This window comes from Cynara cardunculus (genome assembly GCF_001531365.2).
Source record: "Cynara cardunculus var. scolymus isolate 2C chromosome LG 12, CcrdV1, whole genome shotgun sequence".
Lineage (NCBI taxonomy): Eukaryota > Viridiplantae > Streptophyta > Magnoliopsida > Asterales > Asteraceae > Cynara > Cynara cardunculus.
The window spans coordinates 15,401,892-15,425,365 of record NC_037539.1 but is presented as its reverse complement, the minus strand read 5'-3'; the positions used below and the strand labels follow the sequence as shown (position 1 = coordinate 15,425,365).

At 37.3% G+C, this 23,474-nt stretch overlaps 3 protein-coding genes and 1 non-coding gene across 4 annotated transcripts; 2 read left to right on the top strand and 2 right to left on the bottom strand.

Annotated features, from left to right (window-relative positions):
* The first annotated feature begins 1,749 nt into the window (after positions 1–1,749).
* On the top strand, positions 1,750–2,634 carry LOC112523738 (ATP-dependent DNA helicase PIF6-like). Its single transcript, XM_025133414.1, has one exon. It carries the CDS (start codon positions 1,750–1,752, stop codon positions 2,632–2,634), a length of 885 nt encoding a protein of 294 aa, XP_024989182.1.
* A 3,258-nt stretch (positions 2,635–5,892) lies between these two features.
* Positions 5,893–5,999, bottom strand: LOC112524020. Its single transcript, XR_003070346.1, has one exon. It is a non-coding gene; the product is annotated as a small nucleolar RNA R71 (small nucleolar RNA).
* A 304-nt stretch (positions 6,000–6,303) lies between these two features.
* Positions 6,304–7,727, top strand: LOC112523736. The gene is made up of 2 exons (XM_025133413.1): positions 6,304–6,643; positions 6,922–7,727. The coding sequence occupies exons 1-2, from the start codon at positions 6,304–6,306 to the stop codon at positions 7,725–7,727; spliced, it is 1,146 nt and encodes a 381-aa protein (XP_024989181.1).
* Positions 7,728–21,440: 13,713 nt separating this feature from the next.
* LOC112523312 (pentatricopeptide repeat-containing protein At5g46100) lies at positions 21,441–23,474 on the bottom strand. The gene has a single exon (XM_025132851.1). The coding sequence runs from the start codon at positions 23,063–23,065 to the stop codon at positions 21,629–21,631; it is 1,437 nt and encodes a 478-aa protein (XP_024988619.1). The 5' UTR covers positions 23,066–23,474; the 3' UTR covers positions 21,441–21,628.

Below are 23,474 nucleotides of genomic sequence, written 5' to 3'. Positions count from 1 at the left end.
AGTGTTTTTGAAGATCATTTTTGAATTGGTTCTACATTGTCAAAAGAGAAGATCACAGTGATTCTACATTTGAGGGGGAGAATGCTAGAATATCTTTCTCAACAGTTGATTGTTTGAAGATTATAAGTTGAAAGAAGACATATTGTGCATAAAGTTTCAAAGTTCAAACAAGTACTCAAAGCGCAGATTTTTCTTTCAAGTCTGAATACAAAGGGGGAGAATGTTAGGACTGAGAAATCAGTATTAATTGTATTCGTCTTGAAAGATTAATTTTAGTCTATAATTGTAAAAAGTCAGCGTGTTTGACTTTTCTTTAGAGGTTTGACTTTGACTTGTCTTTGTTTGTTTGACCATATAAATAGGTTAGTAATCTTTGTAATTAGTAAGAGAGGAGCAAATTGTAAGATTACATTGATAATAGAAGGTTTGACCAGAATTCAGAGGATTGACTTTTCCTCTCAATATTCATATATGTGTTCATAGTGTTCTGAATGATAAATCCATGAATCTGCCATTGATGTGAGCTTAATATGAAGATTGATCAGTAATTGTGGACACACATAAATGGAAAAACATTTCTTACTTTTAGAGATGCATGTTATGCTCTTGGGCTTTTAGACGATGACAAGAAATATATTGATGTCATTGAAGAGGCAAATTTAACTGCATCTGGTTTTTATCTACGCTTCTTATTTGCAACCATGTTGATTTCAAACAGTCTATCTAGACCTAAATTTGTTTGGGAAAAAACTTGGCAATACTTAGCAGATGGGATACTCTACAATCAACGAATTGCTTTACAGTCGACAGGTATGTTAATTTTATATCTTAAGCATAGATTTATACAACTATTATCTAAATAAGAAAGAATTTATTTTGTTTGTCTTCATCAACCACTATGGTCGTCATTAAATTGTATCTAATTTGAATTTCATATATTAATTGTTTTCATTTATATTATCTTCTTACAGATTTATCTCTCAATGAAGAACAAGTGAAGAATCTAACTTTGTTCGAAATTGAAAAGATTTTGCTCCGTAACAATTCCAAGTTGAAAAACTTCACTACTCTACCTTATCCTGATAATGATTCTCTTGAATCGTCAAACAACCGTTTGATTGCAGAAGAGCTGAATTATAACCATCATAATTTACATGATGAGTTTCAGACACTTGTAACTGCTCTAATAAATGAGCAAAGAGGTGTGTATAACGAAATCATGACTGCGGTTGAAAAGAAAAAAGGTGGTGTGTTTTTTGTTTATGGGCATGGCGGAACAGGTAAAACATTCCTATGGAAGACATTGGCTGCATCAATAAGATCTAAAGGAGAAATTGTTTTAAATGTCGCTTCCAGTGGTATTGCATATTTACTTCTTACCGGTGGCAGAATAGCACACTCTCGGTTTCAAATCCCGCTCATTATCAATGAAGATTCTCTTTGCCACATAAAGCCAGACAGTGATGTTGCGAGCTTAGTAAAGAAAACTACTTTGATAATATGGAATGAGGCACCAATGGTTCATAAGCATGCATTTGAAGCATTAGATAGAAGTATGAATGATATTTTCAATACTCGACGCAGTGGTGACTCACATATGCTTTTTGGGGGTAAGGTAATTGTTTTTAGAGGAGATTTCAGACAAATTCTATCGGTTATTCCCAACGCAGGTAGACAAGACATCGTAAATGCACATTAAGTTCATCTTACATTTGGGAAAGATGCAAAGTCCTAAGGTTAACTAGGAACATGAGGCTAACTGCAAACAGTGAGATTTCAGAAATTGAACAAACAAGGGATTTTGCAAAATGGATTTTGGACTTAGGAGAAGGAAAAGTTGGAAGTGATAACGATGGTGAAGCAGTTATTGAGATACCTCATGATCTTCTCATTACCGATTCCGTTGATCCTATATTTGCATTAATCGAATTTGTCTATCCCTCAATTCTTGAAAACATCAACAACTCAACTTATTTTCAAGAACGAGCAATACTTGCACCAAAAAATGAAGTCGTTCAAGAAGTAAATGATTGTTTGTTGTCATTGTTTTCAGGAGAAGCAAAGGAGTATTTAAGTTCATATATGCTATGTGAATCAGAGCACCTTCATGATGAGTTTGATAAAACTTTGTACTCTCCTGATGTTTTAAATGGTCTTAAATTATCAGGGATACCAAATCATAAGATTTTACTAAAAGTTGGTGTTCCTATCATGTTACTTAGGAATATTGGTCAAAAATCTGGATTATGTAATGGAACTAGACTGCGGGTGTTAACATTGGGAAATCGAGTGATAGAAGCACAAGTTATATCTAGAAGCAATATTGGAAGTCGTACATTCATTCCAAGAATGTCTTTAACGCCTACAGACAAAAGGATATCATTCGAATTTCAAAGGAGACAGTTTCCAATTGTTGTATGTTTTGCCATGACCATTAATAAGAGCCAAGGACAATCATTATCAAAAGTTGATTTATTTCTAAGACAATCGGTCTTCACCCATGGCCAGTTATATGTTGCTTTATCCAGAGTCAAAAGCAAGCAATGTTTGAAAGTACTAATTATGGATGATGATGGTATTATTGACAGTAAAACAACGAATGTTGTATATAAAGAAGTGTTTGGTAGTATATGATACATGGTTCTTATTTTATTAATATTTTACCTATTTACCTTAAATTTGTTCCATTTATGTTCTGTTATAAATTTTGTTTTACGACTTCATCATATTAACTCATATTATACAGCTATGTCTCTGCATGTACTAGGCAGAGCCTTTCAGCAACACTTCGTGCTTCATACAGAGCTTCATAGAGGCTCTGTATAGCATATGATCCTGATTCCTTGCTTCATGCAGACCGACATAGAGGCTCTGCATTTACACGGCATAACCTATGTTTACGGAAGGATCATTTAGACGTGTGATTCTGAATAACCTTGACTTCAACTATGGAGAAGGACTTCAGGCTTCATTTTTTCAAGAAAATAGTTATTTACGAGGCGGGATGCAAAGCATGTCAAACCACGTGCTTTACCCCCCACAAGTTTAGGAATAACCGTTTAAGCTGTCGATCCTTCGATCCGATTTCCACTCGAGTGCCTATTAGGAAATTTATATTTAAATTACCCTTTATCTCCAAAATTAAATTTATTATATTAATATTTTACTTATTTACCTTTCGTTTGTTTCATTTATGTTCTGTTATATATTTTGTTTTACAGGTTCCTCATATTTACTCATATTATTATTAATTCTTTAGAGGGTCATTTTTCATTTATGTTTTGCATTATAATTATCCGGCCATAGACGCTCTGTATGTACTACGTAGCTCCTCTGAGCCTCGCTTCGTGCTTCACTCAAAGCATCAGAGTGGTTCTATATGTACTACGCAGAGCCTCTAAGCCTCACTCCGTGTTTCATACAGAGTTTCACAAAGGAACTGCAAGTACTACGCAGCGCATCTATGCCTGATTCCATGACTGATGCAGAGATACAACGCAGAGCCTCTTTCTACGAAAAATTTAATCAAACTTGTACATTTGTCCAACCTTAGAAATTAACTCCGATTATTAATTCTTTATAAAATACATATCATTTTTGTTTAATTTTTGTAAATTAACCCGTGTAATACACGGGTTCAAACCTAGTATATATATGTACGATGGCAGGGAAATGCTTCAGAAAGAATAGAAAGAATGCCCGATAATGCTTCGGCACTGAGCGGATATGCATACACCCAAGAGCTATTAACCGGACCTAGTACGCAATGTCAAGATTTGATGCGCCTCTCACATGAAGCATATTTACTGTTATACAATCATTTTAGACAAAGAAATTTGGTGAAGACAGTAGACATGTTAGTGTCGAAGAGAAAATGGCAATGTTTTTTACAATGACGGCCATAACAAGCGTTATAGAGTGATTAAACGTAAATTTCAACGCTCTACAAGAATTGTTCATGTTTGTTTCCATGAAGTTTTACTGCGTACGATGGAATTCGCAAGAGAAATAATGGTGCCAACAACTTCTGATACAACTATAAATACGTCGAGTCATCAAAGACGTTTGATTTTCCTTATTTTAAGGGTTAGGTAACTTTACCTTTTTCATCCTTTCAAAAAAGGTGACAAGGCCAGAAAAGTAACCAAGAAGTGATGGGAGGTCTTTACCCTCTAGTCATGAAGACTTTCTTCCTCTGGGAAAAAAGAATGTCCGGTTCTCATTTTTTCCCTATATATTGAAGCATTCTCTCACTTGGAAAGACATCAACCTTGGAGCATTTACTCTCAACTGAAGTTCTGGAGCAGTAGAGCAAGTTTAGTTTCTGCATTTAATTTTATTTTCGTATTTAGCTTTTATTCTCGCTATTGTGCCTTGTATTCCCCCCTGTGGGTAACCGTTTTAGTGAAATTTCATTTTAAGTATTTCTTATACATTTCTCTTCTTCTTTTTCTTCTATGTTTTATAATTTCATTATGAGCTAATCACCCCTTTTGGGTGTGGGTGTGAGTCTAACTTAAGAATTTAAAGGCACACTTGGGTGTTGCCATTTTTATTAATTCTTAAGCTTGGTAATTTAAGTTGAGACTTAAGCTCAACGCAGATAAGCTGATCACTTTGAAGTGTTAATATTAGATCATTGATCTAGAGATGGGCGGATCTAAAATTCGGCTTAAATGATGCATAAAGATTTGAGAGAGTCTTTGATAATCACGTAGAGATACGGATTTTGCATGTTTTTAGTTAATGTTCAGATAGGTCGAGTTTATACTACAAAGAGATTTGAGTATAAATCTTCAGGCTAGTGGAACCATATATCTTTTTATCTATTAGCTAATTCGGCAGGTTTAAAATTGATAAAACTGGACGCTTTGTGGACACTCTGTGGGCATAATATATAAGAATTCACTTTCAAGAGATTGGAGTTTTTATAGAAGTCCCGTGAGTTTCTGACCATACTGTTCCTACAATCTTCTTAATGGATACTTACACCCATACCCATCTTTTAATTTTAAAGGTTTACTTCGTATTTTAAAGCTTTGCAATATCAAAACTCAACTTTTTCTCAAACCGAAACATGCTCAAGAAGTTCATGAAACTCTCTATTCTCAGTAAGTCCAGTCCCTGTGGAAACGATCTTGGTACTATACCACTTTATTACTTGAAGCGATCATAGTGTCGGCGTGCACTTGCACCGCCACTGTGGGGACTTTGTGCCCACTGTGTGAACACTTACGATTCTAGCACATCAAGTTTTTGGCGCCGCTGCCAGGGATTGGCGTGATTTTTATCCTGAGATATTGATTTTCATTTGAGCCTTGGTCATTTGTTTCAATCGTTGTTCCAGTGTTGTATGCCATGGCTACAACACAGTGAGCTTTTACCTCTTGATCTTGAATTAGAAAGAACCATTAGGAGACGTAGAAGAGGTAGAAACAATCGGCGAAATCCCACTTTAAACCGTACCATCGGGGATAATCCACCTCAGCGGGAAGCCACGGTTAAAATTGTCGATGACAAAAATAGAGGCATACGGGACTACGCAACTCCCGAATTTGGTCAATTGGCCTCGGGAATAGGTAGGCCCGAAATGACAGCAACATCTTTTGAACCCAAGCCGGTAATATTTCAAATGATTTATGCAATGAGTGAGTTTGGGGAATTATCTTCGAAAAAGATCCGCACTCTCATTTAAAATCTTTTATATAAATGACGGATCATTTTAAAATTCCCGAAGTCACACAAGAGGCCTTACACTTGACACTTTTCCTTTATACACTAACGGATAGAGCTAGAGCATGGTTAAATTCTCAACCACCAAACTCGATCCTTACTTGGAATGATTTGGCGGAAAAATTTCTAAGATAATACTTTCCTCTGACGAGGAATGTAAAAATTAGAAATGAAATTATGACGTTTCGCCAAGAAGAAGATGAAGCGGTGTCGGACGCATGGGAGATATTCAAGAACCTTCTAAGGAAGTGTCCTCATCATGGAATCCCTCATTGTATTCAATTGGAAACCTTTTATAATGGACTTTCCAGTGCCGCTAAAATTATTCTTGGCGCAACGGCCGGTGACGCTTTCACAGCTAAAACCTATAACGAGGGGTATGACATTTTGGAACGAATTTCTAATAATAATATTGAATGGTCTAACCCTCGTGCTGTTATTTCTAAATCTGCCTCGGGAATTCATGAACTTGATGCCCTTTCTTCTTTGAATGCCAAAATTGTAGCTTTAACTAATTTGGTTAAAAACAATTTAAACTTGAATGGGGAAAAGAGTCAAGTTCAATCCATAATGTCAAATTCATCCATGACTGAATCTTGTGTTTTCTGTGGTGAAAATCATTCTTATGAGTTTTGCCCTGGAAACCCCGTTTCGGTAAATTATGTTGGGAACCATACTAAAAATAGCCCATTTTCTCCCACATACAATCCAAATTGGAGAAATCATCCGAATTTTTCATGGGCCGGAAATTCTGGACTTCAACCCCCCGGGGCAACCCAAGTCCAAAATCGACCTCCGAATCCCCCGGGATTTCATCAAGGTGATCATCACATGCAAGGTGGTCATCACATGTACCAAAATGGGCAATCTTCACAATCACATGCACCTAGGCAACAAAACACATCGGAGAGTAATGGTTCACACAAATCTTTACTTAGAGGTTTTATAAACCAAACCAATGCCACCTTGAGGAATTTTGAGACCCAACTCGGCCAATTTGCCGCGGATCTCAAGAATATACCTCAAGGAACCTTGCCTAGTGACACGGAAACACCTATAAATATGTCAAGGTTGTGACTTTAAGAAGTGATGAGAATTTGGGAGAATCTAGTAACACAAAGGAAACACCTAATGAACCGATTTGTCAAGAAAATATTTCACATTCTTTTGACACATCAAAATTTTCAGTTCTGTTTCCTCCAGCTGAAGTAACACATAATCCAGTTTCTGTCCAAGAAACAGCAGCTTTGCCCAGTTCCAGCACCACCCAGTCTCCACCTGACACTGCTCATAATGGGCAGAAAGTGCCCACTCCCCAACAAAAAAAGACCGGTCCAACAGATTTAGATCTGAGAGATTTACCTTTTCCAGGTAGGATGAAAGCCAAAAATGTGGATGTACAGTTTAAGAAGTTCTTGGACATCTTTAAGCAACTCCACATTAGCATACCTTTGGTAGAAGCTCTCGAGCAAATGCCTAGCTATGTTAAATTTTTGAAAGATATCCTTAACAAAAAAAGAAGGCTAAGTGAATTTGATACCGTGTCTTTGACAAATGAATGTAGTACCCTTCCTACCTGCAAAATTCCCCCAAAATTAAAAGACTCGGGAAGTTTCACCATCCCGTGTTCAATTGGAGGGAAAGAAGTAGGTCATGCCTGGTGTGACCTTGGAGCAAGTATAAATCTCATGCCTTTGTCCATTTTTAATAAATTGGGAATAGGGGAAGTCCGACCAACCACCGTGACTTTGCAATTAGCGGATAGGTCTTTGGCGTATCCAAAAGGCAAAATTGAAGACATTTTGGTTAAAGTGAACAAATTCATTTTTCCGGCCGACTTTCTAGTGTTAGATTATGAAGCCGATAGGAATGTTCCGATCATTTTAGGAAGACTCTTTCTTGTTACGGGTAAAACATTGATTGACGTACAAAAGGGAGTTAACCATGAGAGTGAACGACCAGCAGGTGACTTTCAATGTGCTCAAAACTCTTAAGTTCAATGGGGAAATTGAGGACTATTCGTCTATTACTCAGTAGGTGAAGATTTAGATCTAAGTTTGATAGATTGTGTCCACAGTAGAGACACTATGGGTATAGCAGAAGACATTTGTGAAAAAGACTTACTTGAGGATATAGCTGCCTTTAAACAGTTAGATTTTAAAGATATACCAACCCAAACCCCATCCATAGTAGAAGCACCCGACTTAGAGTTGAAACCACTTCCTTCACATCTTAAGTATGCATATCTTATGGAAGGAGAGAAATTGCCTATAATTATTTCTTCCAACTTAAGTAGTGAACAAGAAGAAAGGTTGATAGATTTGCTGAAAGACCACAAGAAAACCTTTGGTTGGACCATAGCCGATATTAGGGGAATAAGTTCGTCTCTTTGCCAACGTAAGATAATTTTAGAAGAAAATAGTGTTGGAAAGGTGCAACCTCAAAGAAGACTAAAACCCATCATGAAAGAAGTGGTTAAGAAGGAAATCTTGAAGTAGTTAGACGCGGGTATCATATACCCCATTGCTAGTAGTGGTTAGGTAAGTCCGATACAATGTGTGCCAAAGAAAGGTGGTACCACGGTAATCACCAATGACAAAAACGAACTTATCCCAACTAGGACCGTTACCGGGTAGAGAATTTGTATGGACTATAGGCAATTGAACTTAGCCACTAAGAAAGATCATTTCCCTTTGCCTTTCATAGATCCAATGTTAGATAGATTGGCTGGAAAAGAATTCTATTGCTTTTTCGATGGATACTCGGGATACAATCAAATTCACATTGCACCCGAAGACCAAAAGAAAACTATTTTCATTTGTCCCTTCAGAACTTTTTCTTTCCGACGTATGCCATTTGGTTTATGTAATGCGCCGGCCACTTTCCAACGTTGTATGATGTCTATTTTTTCGGATATGATTGAGGATACTATGGAAGTTTTTATGGATGATTTTTTGGTTATTGGCACTAATTTTGAAAATTGTCTTGAAAACTTAAAGAAAAGTTTGGAGAGATGTGAGACCCATGACTTGATTTTAAATTGGAAAAAATGTCATTTTATGGTACAAGAGGGAATTGTTTTGGGTCACATGGTTTCGAAAAAAGGTTTGGAAGTTGATAAAGCTAAGATTGAGGTGATAATGCAATTGCCTTAACCAACTTCGGTCAAAGGCATTCGTAGTTTTTTGGGACATGCGGGTTTTTACCGACGGTTTATTAAGGATTTTTCTAAAATTGCAAAACTCTTATATAATTTGTTGCATGTTGACTAAACTTTTGAGTTCACCTTCGATTGTAAAAAGGCTTTTGAAACAATAAAAAATGCTCTTGTCTCGGCACCCATTATCATTACTCCAAATTGGTCCCTACCTTTTGAGGTAATGTGTGACGCGAGTGATTGGGCAGTGGGTGCCGTTTTGGGACAAAGGCAAAATAAGATTTTTCACCTCATTTACTACACAAGTAAAACTCTTGTTGAAGCTCAATTGAATTATACCACAACGGAAAAAGAATTACTTGCGGTAGTATTTATTTTTGATCGTTTCCGATCATACTTGATTGGTACCAAAGTCACTGTTCATACAGATCATTCTGCGATAAAGTATTTATTTAATAAAACTGATGCTAAATCACGGCTTATTAGATGGATTATTCTCTTGCAAGAATTTGATCTAGAGATTATTGACCGAAAGGGAAGTGACAATCAAGTGGCAAATCACCTTTATAGAATTGAAGGAAATGTATCAAGTGGGGGGGAGTCATGAGATTAAGGAAGTTTTCCCGGATGAATATGTTTTGGCCATACAACACAGTTTTCAAAAACAACATCTTTGGTATGTAGATATTGTCAACTATCTCGCATGTGGCCTTAAACCATATCATTTTCAGGGAAATCGGTTTAAAAAATTCTTTCACGATTGCAAGCATTATTTGTGGGACGATCTGTTCTTTTATAAAATGGGATGGGACCAAATTTTGAGAAAATGTGTCCTGAATGATGAAATCCAAGCTTTGTTAAAGGAGTGTCATGCATCTCCGTACGGTGGCCACTTTGGTGGACAACGTACGGCCACTAAAATTTTACAAAGCGGATTTTTTTGGCCCACCATCTTTAAAGATGCTTTCGAATTTGTGAAGAGTTGTGACCAATGCCAACGCATGGGAAATTTGTCCCAAAGAAATGAGTTGCCCTTGAACAATATCTTAGAAGTCGAACTTTTCGATGTTTGGAGTATTGATTTCATGGGACCATACCCCATGTCTTTTCACAATCAGTACATTTTGGTTGCGGTAGACTATATCTCCAAATGGATAGAAGCCAAAGCTTGCCCAAGAAATGATACCAAAACGGTAGTGGAATTTTTGCATAAAAAATATTTTCGTTCGTTTTGGAACTCCTCGAGCCTTGATAAGCAATGAAAGGACTCATTTCATAAACAAAGTGTTAAGTGCCGCTCTTGAAAAGTACAACATCCAACATAGAGTTGCCACAGCTTATCATTCACAAACCAATGGTCTTGCAGAACTTTCGAATCGTGAGATTAAAATTATTTTAGAGAAAGTTGTCAAGCCAAACCGAAAGGATTGGTCGCTTAAATTGGATGATGCATTTTGGGCCTACTGTACCGCTTTCAAAACTCCATTGGGCATGTCTCCATACCAACTTGTTTTTGGAAAATCTTGTCACCTCCCATTGAAATTGGAGTATAAGGCATTTTGGGCTATTAAAGAACTTAATTTTAATGCAAATCTTGTGGGAGAGAAAAGAAAGCTCCAACTCAGTGAGTTGGAAGAGTGGAGGTACCAAGCCTACGAGAATATGGCATGACCGTAGGATCAATCAAAGATTTTTTGAAAAAAAAGGTCAAAAAGTTCTTCTCTTTAATTCTAGATTAAAGTTTTTCCTCGGAAAACTTAAATCTAGATGGTCGGGACCTTTCACTATTGTTGAAGTGGGAAAATTTGAAACTATAGATCTCTTGAACCCACATGACAATACTATTTTAAAGTGAAAGGGCATCGGGTCAAACATTTCTTCCTGGAAGGAATGCAAGATCCACGGCAAAATCTCTCTGATTTTCATCAAATCATTTGTTGTATATAATGTATATATTGTTTTTAATCTTTGTACTCTTTGATTGAATCATGCATGTGTGCTCGTTGTAGGCATTTCATACCCACAATCTGAGGTGGTTTTTGAAAAAAATTAACTTTGGCGGGTTCTGTGGTTTTTCTTAAAAAAAGAAAAGAAAAGGGAGTTGAGAAAAAGAAATTGGAAATCAAAAAGAAAAAAATGATGGTTTATTCTGAATTGGGAGGTTTTGGAAGAGTGATTTGACAAAAGCTTTTCATTTTTTATTTAAAAAATCTTGTGATCATTGGGTTTTGCATGGGGGGTGGTTTTCAATGGGAATAATCGCCGGGTATTAAGAAAAAGGGGGGGAATTATCTCTAGACATCTTTTGATTGCACCCTTCATCTTCCTCTATCATTTTCTTCCTCCCATGGCGAAATCAAGAAAACCCACCCCCGAGCAAGTTCCGAAGCGTCGGTCATCACGACGAGCAGTCGCCGGCGAGTCCTCTGCTGCTGTTTTCGTCGCTCCTTCGATGGCCGACTCCGAGCCCTTGTCTCCCGATCCTATTGCGTTTGCACCACCGGCTCGAGACTTTGTCATGGCGACCACCGGTCAAGCCATGGCGGTGCGAGTGGACTACGATGAATCACATGCGGTCGTCATTCCGGTAAGCATCCCTATAACTCTTCCCCTAGTCACTACTATCTTCCCCTCCACCGCCACTATCCCTACCACCATTACCGTCGGCGTCGGACCTTCTGTTTCACGACAGTCGGCCGTCGTCCCCTTTCCTCCTACCACCACTAAACCCCTTTTCCTTTCCCTATCCATACCCACACCCACCACTTACACTCCCTCACCCATTACTTCGCCTGTTTGCCTTCAAACCTCACAACAGCCCCCAATACCCCTTCCCTCTACACAACTAGGACCACCCACCATCCATGACTTTGACCTTAACCTAAGTGACATTTTGGGGGAAGATTTCCAGTTTGATTTTGAAGACAACAACCCCTCAAATCCTGAGGAATTATTTCTCTTTTCTGTACCCGAAACGATTGAGGAACCACAACAGAACCCCAAGAGACACAACAGGAAAATGCCCCTCCTGTTGAGGGCAGACTGTGAGCTCTGAATACTCTTCGAGAAGCACTTGTAGTTCAAGTTCTGAATCTGATGTACCACCGCAAGTATCATAACCAGTTGCTGAGGATAGTGATTATGAGGATGAAATGGCTAAGGAAATGGAGAATGCGAAGGAAGTTGCAGAGGAAGTTGAAGAATTGGAGGATACGGAAGAAATGGAAGTTTTGGAGGTTGAAGTTCCTAAACCTTCCAAAAAGAGGAAAGCAGCAGCAAAAAGCCTAAGAAGAAGGCAGCCCTTACAAGGAAGAAAGCCAAGACAATGCCATTCCAAGAGAGGTACGATCGAATCAAAAATAATAAGATACTTTTTGAATGTGCATTTGACCCCAAGTTGGTCAATGCACTCGTGGCTATTAAACATCATTTGGTTGATTTGCAATGGGAGAACATGGTGGCTGCACCACTCACGGCCAATGTATCTTGGGTGACCGAATTTTATGCGGTCGTGGGAACCACTAAGAGTGTATTGGTGACAATTAGGGGAAAGAAAATTGATTGGTCTGGGTCGAAGCTTAATGCGACCTTTGGACTTACACCCCCACCGAAATGCTCTTTCTCCCAAATCATGAAAGGAACATTGGAAGTACCCGACACCGACATTGCATCCACTCTCACACTTCCAGATCACGGGTGGTCAAGAGACAATAAGCGCCAAATTATTTTGGCGGGTCATTTAAACAAAGAGGCCGGGCTGTGGTTCCAATTTTTACGCCACAATTTGAATCCCACTGTACATGAAAGCACAATTTCACGGGAGCGATGCGTCCTCCTTTATTGCATTATGAGGGAATTGTCGGTAGATCTTGGACCGATCATGCATGCATCCATTTTGGCGGCCTCTCAAAAGACGCATTCGCGTATAGTCTTCCCGCCCTCATCACCAAACTCATGGCCGCGGCTAAGGTTCCCACGGACGATATGGATACAATCATGGTTGGCTCACCTTTCTTGGGCCAAAATACAGTCGATCACCGAGAGCGAGCCTCTCGGCCATTTTTAAACTTACAGGATCCGGTCCCCGTGGAGAATGTTCAAGAAGAGTCAGTGGCTCCAATACCAAATATTCAGCCGACTGAGCCGCCTGTTGTCCCAACTTCTGAGCCCCTGGAGCAAGTTCCTCATGATGCAACCAATGAGGCTGGCCCATCCGAGCAGCCACCAAAAAATCCATTAGCCTCGGGATATGGGTCGGCCACGTGGCTGTCTGTTTTGGCCTTACAATGGAAAGAGACAAACTAGAAATTGGACGCTATTTTGAAAAAAGTTGGAGGTGTAGAGAACCGAGTCGCGGACTTAGAAAAGAAGACAGCCCGTTTTTGGGCATATACTCGTGACTGGAATCGCGTGGCGCGACAGCTCCATGGTCGTTAAGACGTTCTTTTGACAGCCCAACTTCCACAGTTTCCTAGCGGCCTCTGCCCCCCTCAGATTCGATGTTTCCCACCCCTTCAAGCCACCATGCCTGCTGTCACTGCTTCTATTGCTGTTCCTTTTGTTCCTGCTACTTCTGATGTTGTCTCTACTACTATTGCTGCTTCTGTTGATGTGTCTGTTGTCTCTGCTCCTGTTGTTGCTCCTACTGTTCAAAGCTCCAAGGAAGCAGATAGGGCTACTGTATGCCTGCAGTGAGCAGGTTCGGTGATGATGGTTAAATTCTAGACTTTTGATCCCAACCTCTTAAACATTACTTTTGGATTATCACTTTGGGGTACATATACACTTTTTAATTCCGTCTTTTGTGTATTACACTAACGGAATTATCATACTTTTGTGTTAATATTATGACGTGGTGTTGGATTTCCTTTTGTTTGTCTAGTTCCATTATTCTTTTCAGGTACAGCATCCTTGAATGATTTTTAATAGTGTTTACGTTAAGAGGATATAGGCCCTCCTTTTATTATTAAGCCTAAACACTTTCCCTTTGCACCCAATCCGAACCCTTTTGGTCCCTTTCGCGACAATGGAGACATTGTTAAATTCAAGTTCGGGGGGATGATGTTCAAAAAAATATACCTTCGGAAAATTGGAAGATATGAAAAAAATAGAGAAAACAAAACAAAACAGAAAAAAATAATAAGAAAAAGTCTTCAAAAAATGGGAAGACAAAAATAAAAAGTTCGGTTGTCCAAAAAGGCAAGATTATGCCAAAGAAATGGGTCACAAACTTTTGCCGATTACTCAAAAGTGAATCAATGCGAGCTTTTGCTTCAAACCTTTTTATAGTATAGGATAAGTTTGGGGGAGGGATATGTGCTACCTTTGCCACAAACACTAGCCTTAAAAGTCCTACTGATTAACAATGACACTATGAAGATTAAGCAGGGAAGTTGTACATCCTCTTTACTAGACGAATATCCAACACCTTCTGTAAGTTTTCGTTTATGTTTCTTTCTTTAGGTGTCTTTTTCTTTATGTTAGTCTCTTTTTACTTGAGGATAAGTAACACCTCAAGTTTGGGGGTATGATAACTCTCAAATTGTGAGAGTTAGTTGTTGTTCAATACTCCCATTTTTATGTGTATCATGTACCCATTTTGCTCTATCCTGTATTTTTGGTCCAAAATATTTTAAGAGGAGATGAAAGATCAAGAATTTGATTATTTTCTGGAAATAAAAAACCGTTGTTGGTAAACTGCCCACTATTTGCTCACATTCTGCTCACTTTATTTTTTTCCTCAAAGCGGATTTGGACAAGATTTAAATATTGGCTCTCCTGGGTATTTAAGTGAATTAATTCTGAAGTCAGATCCGAAAATCTTGAATTATTTGGAAGAATAGGCCTGGTTGAATTAAAAAATGTCTTAAAGTAACCCTATTATTTTAATGAAAATGTCTTCTTTACCTTTTCCTTATTTTAAGGGTCAGGTAACTTTACCTTTTTCATCCTTTCAAAAAAAGGTGACAAGGCCAGAAAAGTAGACAATAAGTGATGGGAGGTCTTTACCCTCTAATCGTGAAGACTTTCTTCCTTTGGGCAAAAAGAATGTCCGGTTCTCACTTTTTCCCTATATATTGAAGCATTCTCTCACTTGGAAAGACATCAACCTTGGAGCATTTACTCTCAACTGAAGTTCTGGAGCAGTAGAGCAAGTTTAGTTTCTGCATTTAATTTTATTTTCGTATTTAGCTTTTATTCTTGTTATTGTGCTTTGTATGTCCCCTGTGGGCAACCGTTTTATTGAAATTTCATTTCAAGTATTTCTTATACATTTCTTTTCTTCTTTTTCTTCTATGTTTTATAATTTCATTATGAGCTAATCACCCCTGTTGGGTGTGGGTGTGAGTCAAACTTAAGAATTTGAAGGCACTCTTGGGTGTTGTCATTTTTATTAATTCTTAAGCTTGGTCATTTAAGTCGGGACTTAAGCTTAGCGCAGATAAGCTGATCACTTTGAAGTGTTAATATTAGATCCTTGATCCAGAGATGGGCGGATCTGAAATACGGCTTAAATGATGCACAAAGATTTGAGAGTCTTTGATAATCACGTAGAGATACGGATTTTGCATGTTTTTAAATAATGTTCATATATTAGTCGAGTTTATACTATAAAGAGATTTGAGTATAAATCTTCAGGCTAGTGGAACTAGATATCTTTTTATCTATTAGCTAATTCGGCAAGTTTAAAATTGATGAAACTGGACGTTTTGTGGGCACTCTGTGGGCACAGTATATAAGAATTCACTTTCGAGAGATTGAAGTTTTTATAGAAGTCTCATGAGTTTCTGACCATACTGTTCATACAATCTTTTTAAGGGATACTTACATCCATACCCATCTTTTAATTTTAAAGCTTCGCACTATCAAAACTCAACTTTTTTCTTAAACCGAAACATGCTCAAAAAGTTCATGAAAGTCTCTGATTCTTAGTAAGTCCAGTCCCTATGGAAATGTAACATCTCGCTTGAGCAAATCCCAAATTACCAATTTTATAAATTCTCCAATAAAATATAATTTATTGATTATTGAGACCAAAGTTGATCCTAATCATTCTAAAAGTTTTGTCAAAGCAATCGGGGCCAAGGATGGAAAATCTGAAAATGCTGCTGAAACGACTAAGTCTGGAGGAAGACCAGAGGCGATGAATTGGTCCAGAGGCAGGCGATGGACCAGAGGCTGCAGAAATGACTAAGTTTGGAAGAAGACCAGAGGCGATGAATTGGTCCTGAGGCGATGAATTGGTCCTGAGGCGATGAAGGTCCAGAGGCCATGAAGGACCAGAGGCCATGAAGGACTAGCACTTTGAAACATACAAATTTGGGTATAAAATTAATTAACCTCAAAATATGGGATACTAATTTCTAGAAAAACTTCGAAATATCCATTCTATTTTAGTGATAAAACCACCAAAAACACAATTCCAAACCGGATATAACGGATTTTTTTTACTTACAACCCTAATTAAGTAGCAAAAGAATACGGGACATGACTATATATAAGCTACACATACTACAACTATGAGATACAGTAATAAGTTATTATTTACCCAAAAGCAAGATCGAAATCTTCAAGTTCCCCGATAAATCTTCGAGTCAGACAACGGGTTCTTTCTTTTTATCCGTCTTCTTTCCTGAGAGTGGTTGTCACTTAAATGGTAACCCAACGCTTAGTGAGTTAAATAGTTAAGTATTACATATCAATATCGCACATGTTTATAAACATACATAATAAACTCTTATCAATAAAAGAGTTCAAGACATCATTTAGATGCGAACCAAGACTTACAAGAAACCGAGTGAACAATTACGTACCGATCATAGGATTCCATATTCAAATCACCATAATATACCATACCATTGATGCTCAATACAACAAGGAGATATGATCAACAACCAAATATACTCAACAACGTTAAAATACCAATAAATATCAAGAACCAAGAGATCGAATCGGTAAACATAACGAGGACAGTGCATCACCCTGTCCTTCACCTCCCGGGCTCATGCCAAAGTCCGAGTCAGAATCATACAATACCGGAAACCTCGCACTGCCCGCCTTCCTCTATCGGGTATGTGCCAAGGTTCCCTACTCATTGCTCTTCCTCCTCTTCGAGCAATGAGTATTCACAACCGCCATAAGTCTCACCCGTCCAACCCAGGATCTTGACTTCGCCATAAACTTCCGACGTACCACACGAAGTAGTACCCGTACTATGGCGTACAATTCAAAGAACAAAACAACGAGTCTGGATCTAGAAAGCAAACCGATGTATCGTGATAGTAATAAGGAATCGACTCAAGAGACAGAATCAAAGACAAATCAAGATCGTGTGACTCCATTCAAGACCAAAAACATTCATATGAAAATATATATGTTCAAATCAATATATAACAATTAACTATATAACTCACCGGGCAACCGTATAATACCGAAAAGCTCCAAAATGAGCTCACAAAGAAAGTCCAAGCTACCACACTTAGAATGCTTCCAAAGCATCAAAATATGTCCTAATTATCCCTTGAAGTAAATGTACAAAATCTCATAAGCAATCAATATAAGAAACTCATGATATACACATACCCTATTTGAACATTTTACTTAGATTTCTATGTACAGCTGCTGCATGCAGAACTGTTTTGCCCATTTTAAGCTCGAATTCATGCCTTGATCATAAAATAAGAAATAAACTAGACTCAATTATCTAACTAARGAAATTGGCCTCACCTCATTTGGATTTTTCTACGATTTTTTACAGATTTTCAAAGTCTACACACTTTCAATGCATTCTTAAGTCGAAATTCTCATTTTCATACATTTTTCTCAAACCATTTCGATTCCAAACCATTYCAACTTHTKAATCTCAACTTAATATAACATATTTGACATAAACAACCAAAATCCAACCTTTATTTTATCATTTATATTATCTCCCAAATCATTACTTGATCAAGTCAAAGTTCATATGATGAACTTGCATAAATCTTGATAATCTTTTGAATCTAATGATCATTTCAAGGCAAAAACACTAAAATGCACTCATTTTATACACTTAAGATCAAACTCATATAAAACCTTAACTCTATCTCAACATGCAATCCATATAACAAGAATATCAACCAAGAACAAGTGCAAAGAATGGATTATACCTTACTTGATGATCAAATCCTTCAAAGATCTTGTAATTCTTCTTTTATTTGAGTTGAATCAAGCCTGTGTGTGAAAATCGCACCTCTAGTGTGTGTGTGTGTGTGTGTGTGTGTGAGAGTTCTGGACTTAGATGACATGAAAAATGGGCTAAAAATCCAATTTAAATGCTAAAACTCGAGTTGGGCCGGGTTGGCCCGGCTAGGTACCCATTTTGACCATCAACACTTAAAAAATTCATAACTTTTCGCTCGGACTTCCGTTTCTATGAGGTTTTCGCCTACACGTTCATAAAGAGATAATCTATAACATCCAAGAAAAATATTCCAGAAAAGATCTCCCAAAAAATCCGTTTTACGTATCTATCTATTTGACGTGATATTTTCCAAATCCTCTAATATATTCTTAAGAAATATAATTCTAAAATTCAGACCCAAACTCCACTAAATCATAAGTTCTCTTTAACCCAATAATTAAATATACTAAGCAAATAATTGGGCATATTAGAAATTGGATGTTATAGGAAACGATCTTGGTACTATACCATTTTATTACTTGAAGCGATCATAATGTCGGCGTGCACTTGCACCACCGCTGTGGGGACTTTGTGTCCACTGTGTGAACACTTACGATTCTAGCACATCAGCTGGATGGGAAGGTATAGCGCATGATTCTAGAATACCTAGGGAAGTTGCTTTTAACCCAAGATCTGGTTTTCCTTTCCACCACAAGGTATAAACTATTCTCAATTTGTAATTTACTTTTTACTTGTATATTATACGATTGATGTGGATGGTTTTTCAGATAAATATTATCTTTGTGATGATGCGTACACCAATGCTCGTGGATTTTTGGCTCCATATCGTAACACAAGATATTGGTTGGTAGATTTTCGACGTCGACGTGCTTTGACTAAAGAAGAAATGTTTAATCATGCACATGCCCAACTCAGGAATGTTATTGAACGTGCTTACGGTGTCTTGAAAGCGAGATTTCCGATCTTAAAGCATATGGCTCCCTTTCCATTTACAACACAAAGAAATGTGGTAATTGCTTGCTTTGCGATACATAATTTCATCAAAAAATATAATATTCAAGACCAGTTGTTTATGGAGTGCAATGAGGATAGTATATTTAACAACAAAGAAGAAGTCGAAGGAAATGGAGAAGAAGAACTGGACATTTCCCAATGGGATGCTAATAGCACTCAAAATATGGCTACTTTGAGAGATGGAATTGCAAATAGTTTTTGTCAATAATGTTTGAACTTGGATTTTTGTGTTTGAACTTGGATTTGAACTGGGCTACTTTGTGATTGAACTTGGATTTTTAAGTATTTCATGTTTTAATTTTTGGATGATATCAATGAATTTATATCTTGATCTTTAGATGATATCAATGAATTTATAAATTTATGTTTTGATATTTAAATATTTTATTTTTCAGAAATATCATTTGCCTTAAAAAATGAACAACAATTTATTAAATAGCGCGTAGTTCATTCTCAGGGGTAAATTGGTCATTTATGTTATTCAGACTGTTGATTCAGATAGAAAAGTAAGTTGCAACATATATTTATGTAGAAAGACAAATTTATCCAGACAGTACTTAATAGAAAATTTGGTAAACAGAACCTAAGAGAGTTTGATATATGTTTTAAATTTATATCTATAAGATATTTTGGCATGAGTAGACCTGAGTCAACAAACTAATTATAATTTGCATTAATATAATTTAACCATGCACTAGAGATTTGAAAAGGCTGGCTCTGCAACTTGTTCATTACAAATACACTAGACAGTTTCGTGTAATCTCCTTCAGTATCAACTTAATGATTGTTAATGTTGTTTGAATTCAACAACTGAGATCACCACTTAAGTAACCACCTTTTATATCTGACAGGTAGCTTGGCTTTTTACCATGCATTCTGGCACTCATCCAATCCAAAGGTTTGCATACCATAGGCATAGGTAGATTAAACTTAATTGGAAGTAATGTGATATCAAAATTGCAGAGTGCATAGAAGACAATAAGAGCCTTGCTTCTTCTGATGATAATGTTATCTTCCATAAATTCTACTGATCATGAACCAATGGGATACATCTTAACCAATTTTGGTTTTCTACCAGACTTCTTACCCAACTCCTCCTTGATTATATCATCATTTAAACCTACCTCTTCATCATTTTTTCTTTTGTTCCTTATCATTAATAAATGATAACTTTCTTTCTAGTTGTTCTACCAAAGTAGCAACATGAACAATTATAGTATTTGAATCTGATGTAAATAAATAACTGAAAGACCACATAAACAATTATTGCTTCTACGCTATATTGACCCAACTCTGAAAGCATTTTTATCTTCCAATGAGCTAACCTTATCCAAAAGAAATTCCTTACCACATTCATCATAATCATCACTAATTAGCATTTTGATTAAGTTTGGACTTCATTCAAACATAGATTTCTCATTGAAACTCATAGTCAAGTCCTCTATTGAGAGTTAGATCTCGTTTTATTTATCTTCACTTAATGGGAAGTCTGCTTTATAACTATTCAATATTGATAGTACCTCATCCTTGTACTCATTAGATTTGCTCTTGACATCACCTACATTAGTATCACTATAATATATTGAATTATAAAATTTATTCCAGAATATCAGTTTATCCTTTTTGATCTTATCCTCATTAGGAATAGAACTATGTAACCACTTTGTAAAGACCATTGTAATATTCTTTTTTTCAATTTTTCTTATTCGTTAGTTAACAAAAAAGAATAACCATGTATTTTTCATGTGCTTAGGATGCCATAGCGTTGGATGCCGACTGGCGTAGCGTTGGGTGCCTACGAAGTTTCACGCGTCTTTACCCTGGATAAAGAATAACTTATATACACCTGCTATGAACAGTTTCTAGTTATAAATACTAGTTACATAGAGCAGGAGATAGGCATTGAATAGAGGATAGTTCTGTTTAAGATAACCATACTCTATCCTGGGATTTCCAAAGGGGCATGTTGTAGTTCTAGGATAAATCAAGTCATTTGGTAATTTACTGATAGATGAATTTTACCAAAGTTGACATTAAAAAAGATAGATGATTAGTAATTTAGTAATTTACCAATCTTTTGGTACACTCGTGACCTGCCGACCTCACTTGCACCAGTCCAGTCCATCAAAAAGGATTGAGTGGTACACCCTGATTTTTAGTATCAGGACTGGACAAGTGCAAGTGGATAGTTTAGTAATTTACCAATCTTATCCTGTTCCACCTATTTTGTGGTTTTTGTGCCACTCAATTCTGTCATTTCCTAGTCTAATGTTGCACCAAATATGGGACAAGAAGTTTTTGTTTGCTACGTCCGTCCTATCTTGCTAGCAAATGCATCCTTACAGACCAAGATCAAAATCAGAAAGCTTTCACAAGACAGAGAGAGTGATGATGTTATGATGTATATCATACATAATAAACATTCAGATTAACCTGTGAGAGTGTGTGCATACATGCTTATTAGACAATCATTTTCAAAATCTATAAAATGATGAACAAAAAAAGGACAGATGATTGGATTTACCGATAGATGACGTTTATCAGAGCTGATTTCCAAACAGAACAAGTTCACTCATCAAATCAGCAGCTTCTTCCGCCTTTTGTTTCCCCCAAACTCTACAAACCAAATCACCCCATGTATCTTCACTCAGACTGCATCCATCAATGACCATCTCATCTAAAACGCGCACCATCTTATAAAGATCGTGTTTCTTGCAAAAAAGAGTAACAAGTGATTCAAAAGTTTCGGCCTCAACAGAAATTCCCTTAGTGCGCATACTATGGTATAAATGAAACGCTCGATTTGAATCATTCGCACTACAAAGACCTCGAACCACAGTATTGTGGATCTTAACATGAAGACTCCAAGTTACTCGCTTGATGGGAATTCCCTCAAAAACCATTTCATCAAGAAAGTTTGCAGCTTCTTGGAATTTCTGAGCATCACAAAAGACTACAATGATTTTCCAATACAAACCCGCATCAGGTTTTAAATCTTGAAGCTTCATCCTATCAAATATCTCCAAAGCATCTCGAAGCTTTTTCTCTTTACATAGTCCATGAAGTAAGGTGCTGTAAGTTACCATATTCGGGTTATGACGTTTGCCAACCATCACCTCCAAGAGTTCCATGGCCTCAGAACTACGCCCATTCTTGCATAGGCCATTTATAAGAGAACTGTAGGTATACACATTTGGAATAATCTTTTTAGCCTCCATTTCTTGAAGAAAGGCCATAGCTTCATCCAAATCATTCAACTGGCATAACCCATGAATTAAACAAGTATAGGTGACAACACTTGGTGAACAATCTTTCATCTCCATCTCCTTTAGAAGCTCCTTGGCTTCATTAATCTTCCCTATTTTACACAACCCGTTGATTAGAGTGCCATATGTATACATATCTGGGATACACCCGTGGTTAGGCATCTCCCGAAAGATCCGAATTGCTGAATCCATGGTTCCACTATTCTTGGAAAGAGCTTTAATCAAGACATTAAGTGAAGCAACATTTGGAGGAAAACCCAATTGTCTCATATACCTGTAAAACCTCAAAGCCACCTTTAATTGGTTTTCATCAACAAGGATGGAAAAGACTGTAACATAAGCTTTTAATGTGGGTTCACATTCATATTCCTTCATCTTTTGGAAAATCCTCATCACATCATGAGGCTTATGAACCCGTCCGTAGGCTCTGCATATCGACAAAAGTATTTCTTCGGTAACTCTACAGTCCTCTTTTCTCATTCTATCAACAAAATCCTCTGCTCTTCTAAATTGATTCACGGATAATAACTTAGAGACAATGAGCCCATAAGTCTTGTGGTCATGCCGGAAGCCGTTAGCATACTCCGCTGTTGCAGAATCAAATACAATAACAGCTTTTTCTACATTCCTTTCAGATTTTATCAGTTGCTCAACTAGAGATGAGGTCACTTGCTTCGGCCATTTGATGATTTCTTTGTTTCTCATCACCATACCACCAACCCACTTTCTTTCTGGCTCTAGATTAGAATCACGTCGCAAAGGAATAAAATCACTCCTGGACACATTAATCTGTCTGCATTTGCATCTATGCTTTCAGATTTTCTGTCCCAAAACCCACCAGTTCAACCAAACTACCCATAAGTCTACAAGACGTACCCAAATGAAAACCCGTACAATTCAGTGAAAAACTGGATATCCTCAGGACCTGCTGTAAAGATTTTCTTTCTTTCAGACATTTCATCGAACAGGTTGTAGACATTTCATCGAACGGTCATTTAGAGACACCCAAATACACGAATGATGGGGTCATTCCCTGGTTAATAGCAGAAGAGCGGTAATTCTGAGAAAAATCGAATTACAATCGATGATTGTTACAGCCAAAGACTGATCAAGTTGCTAA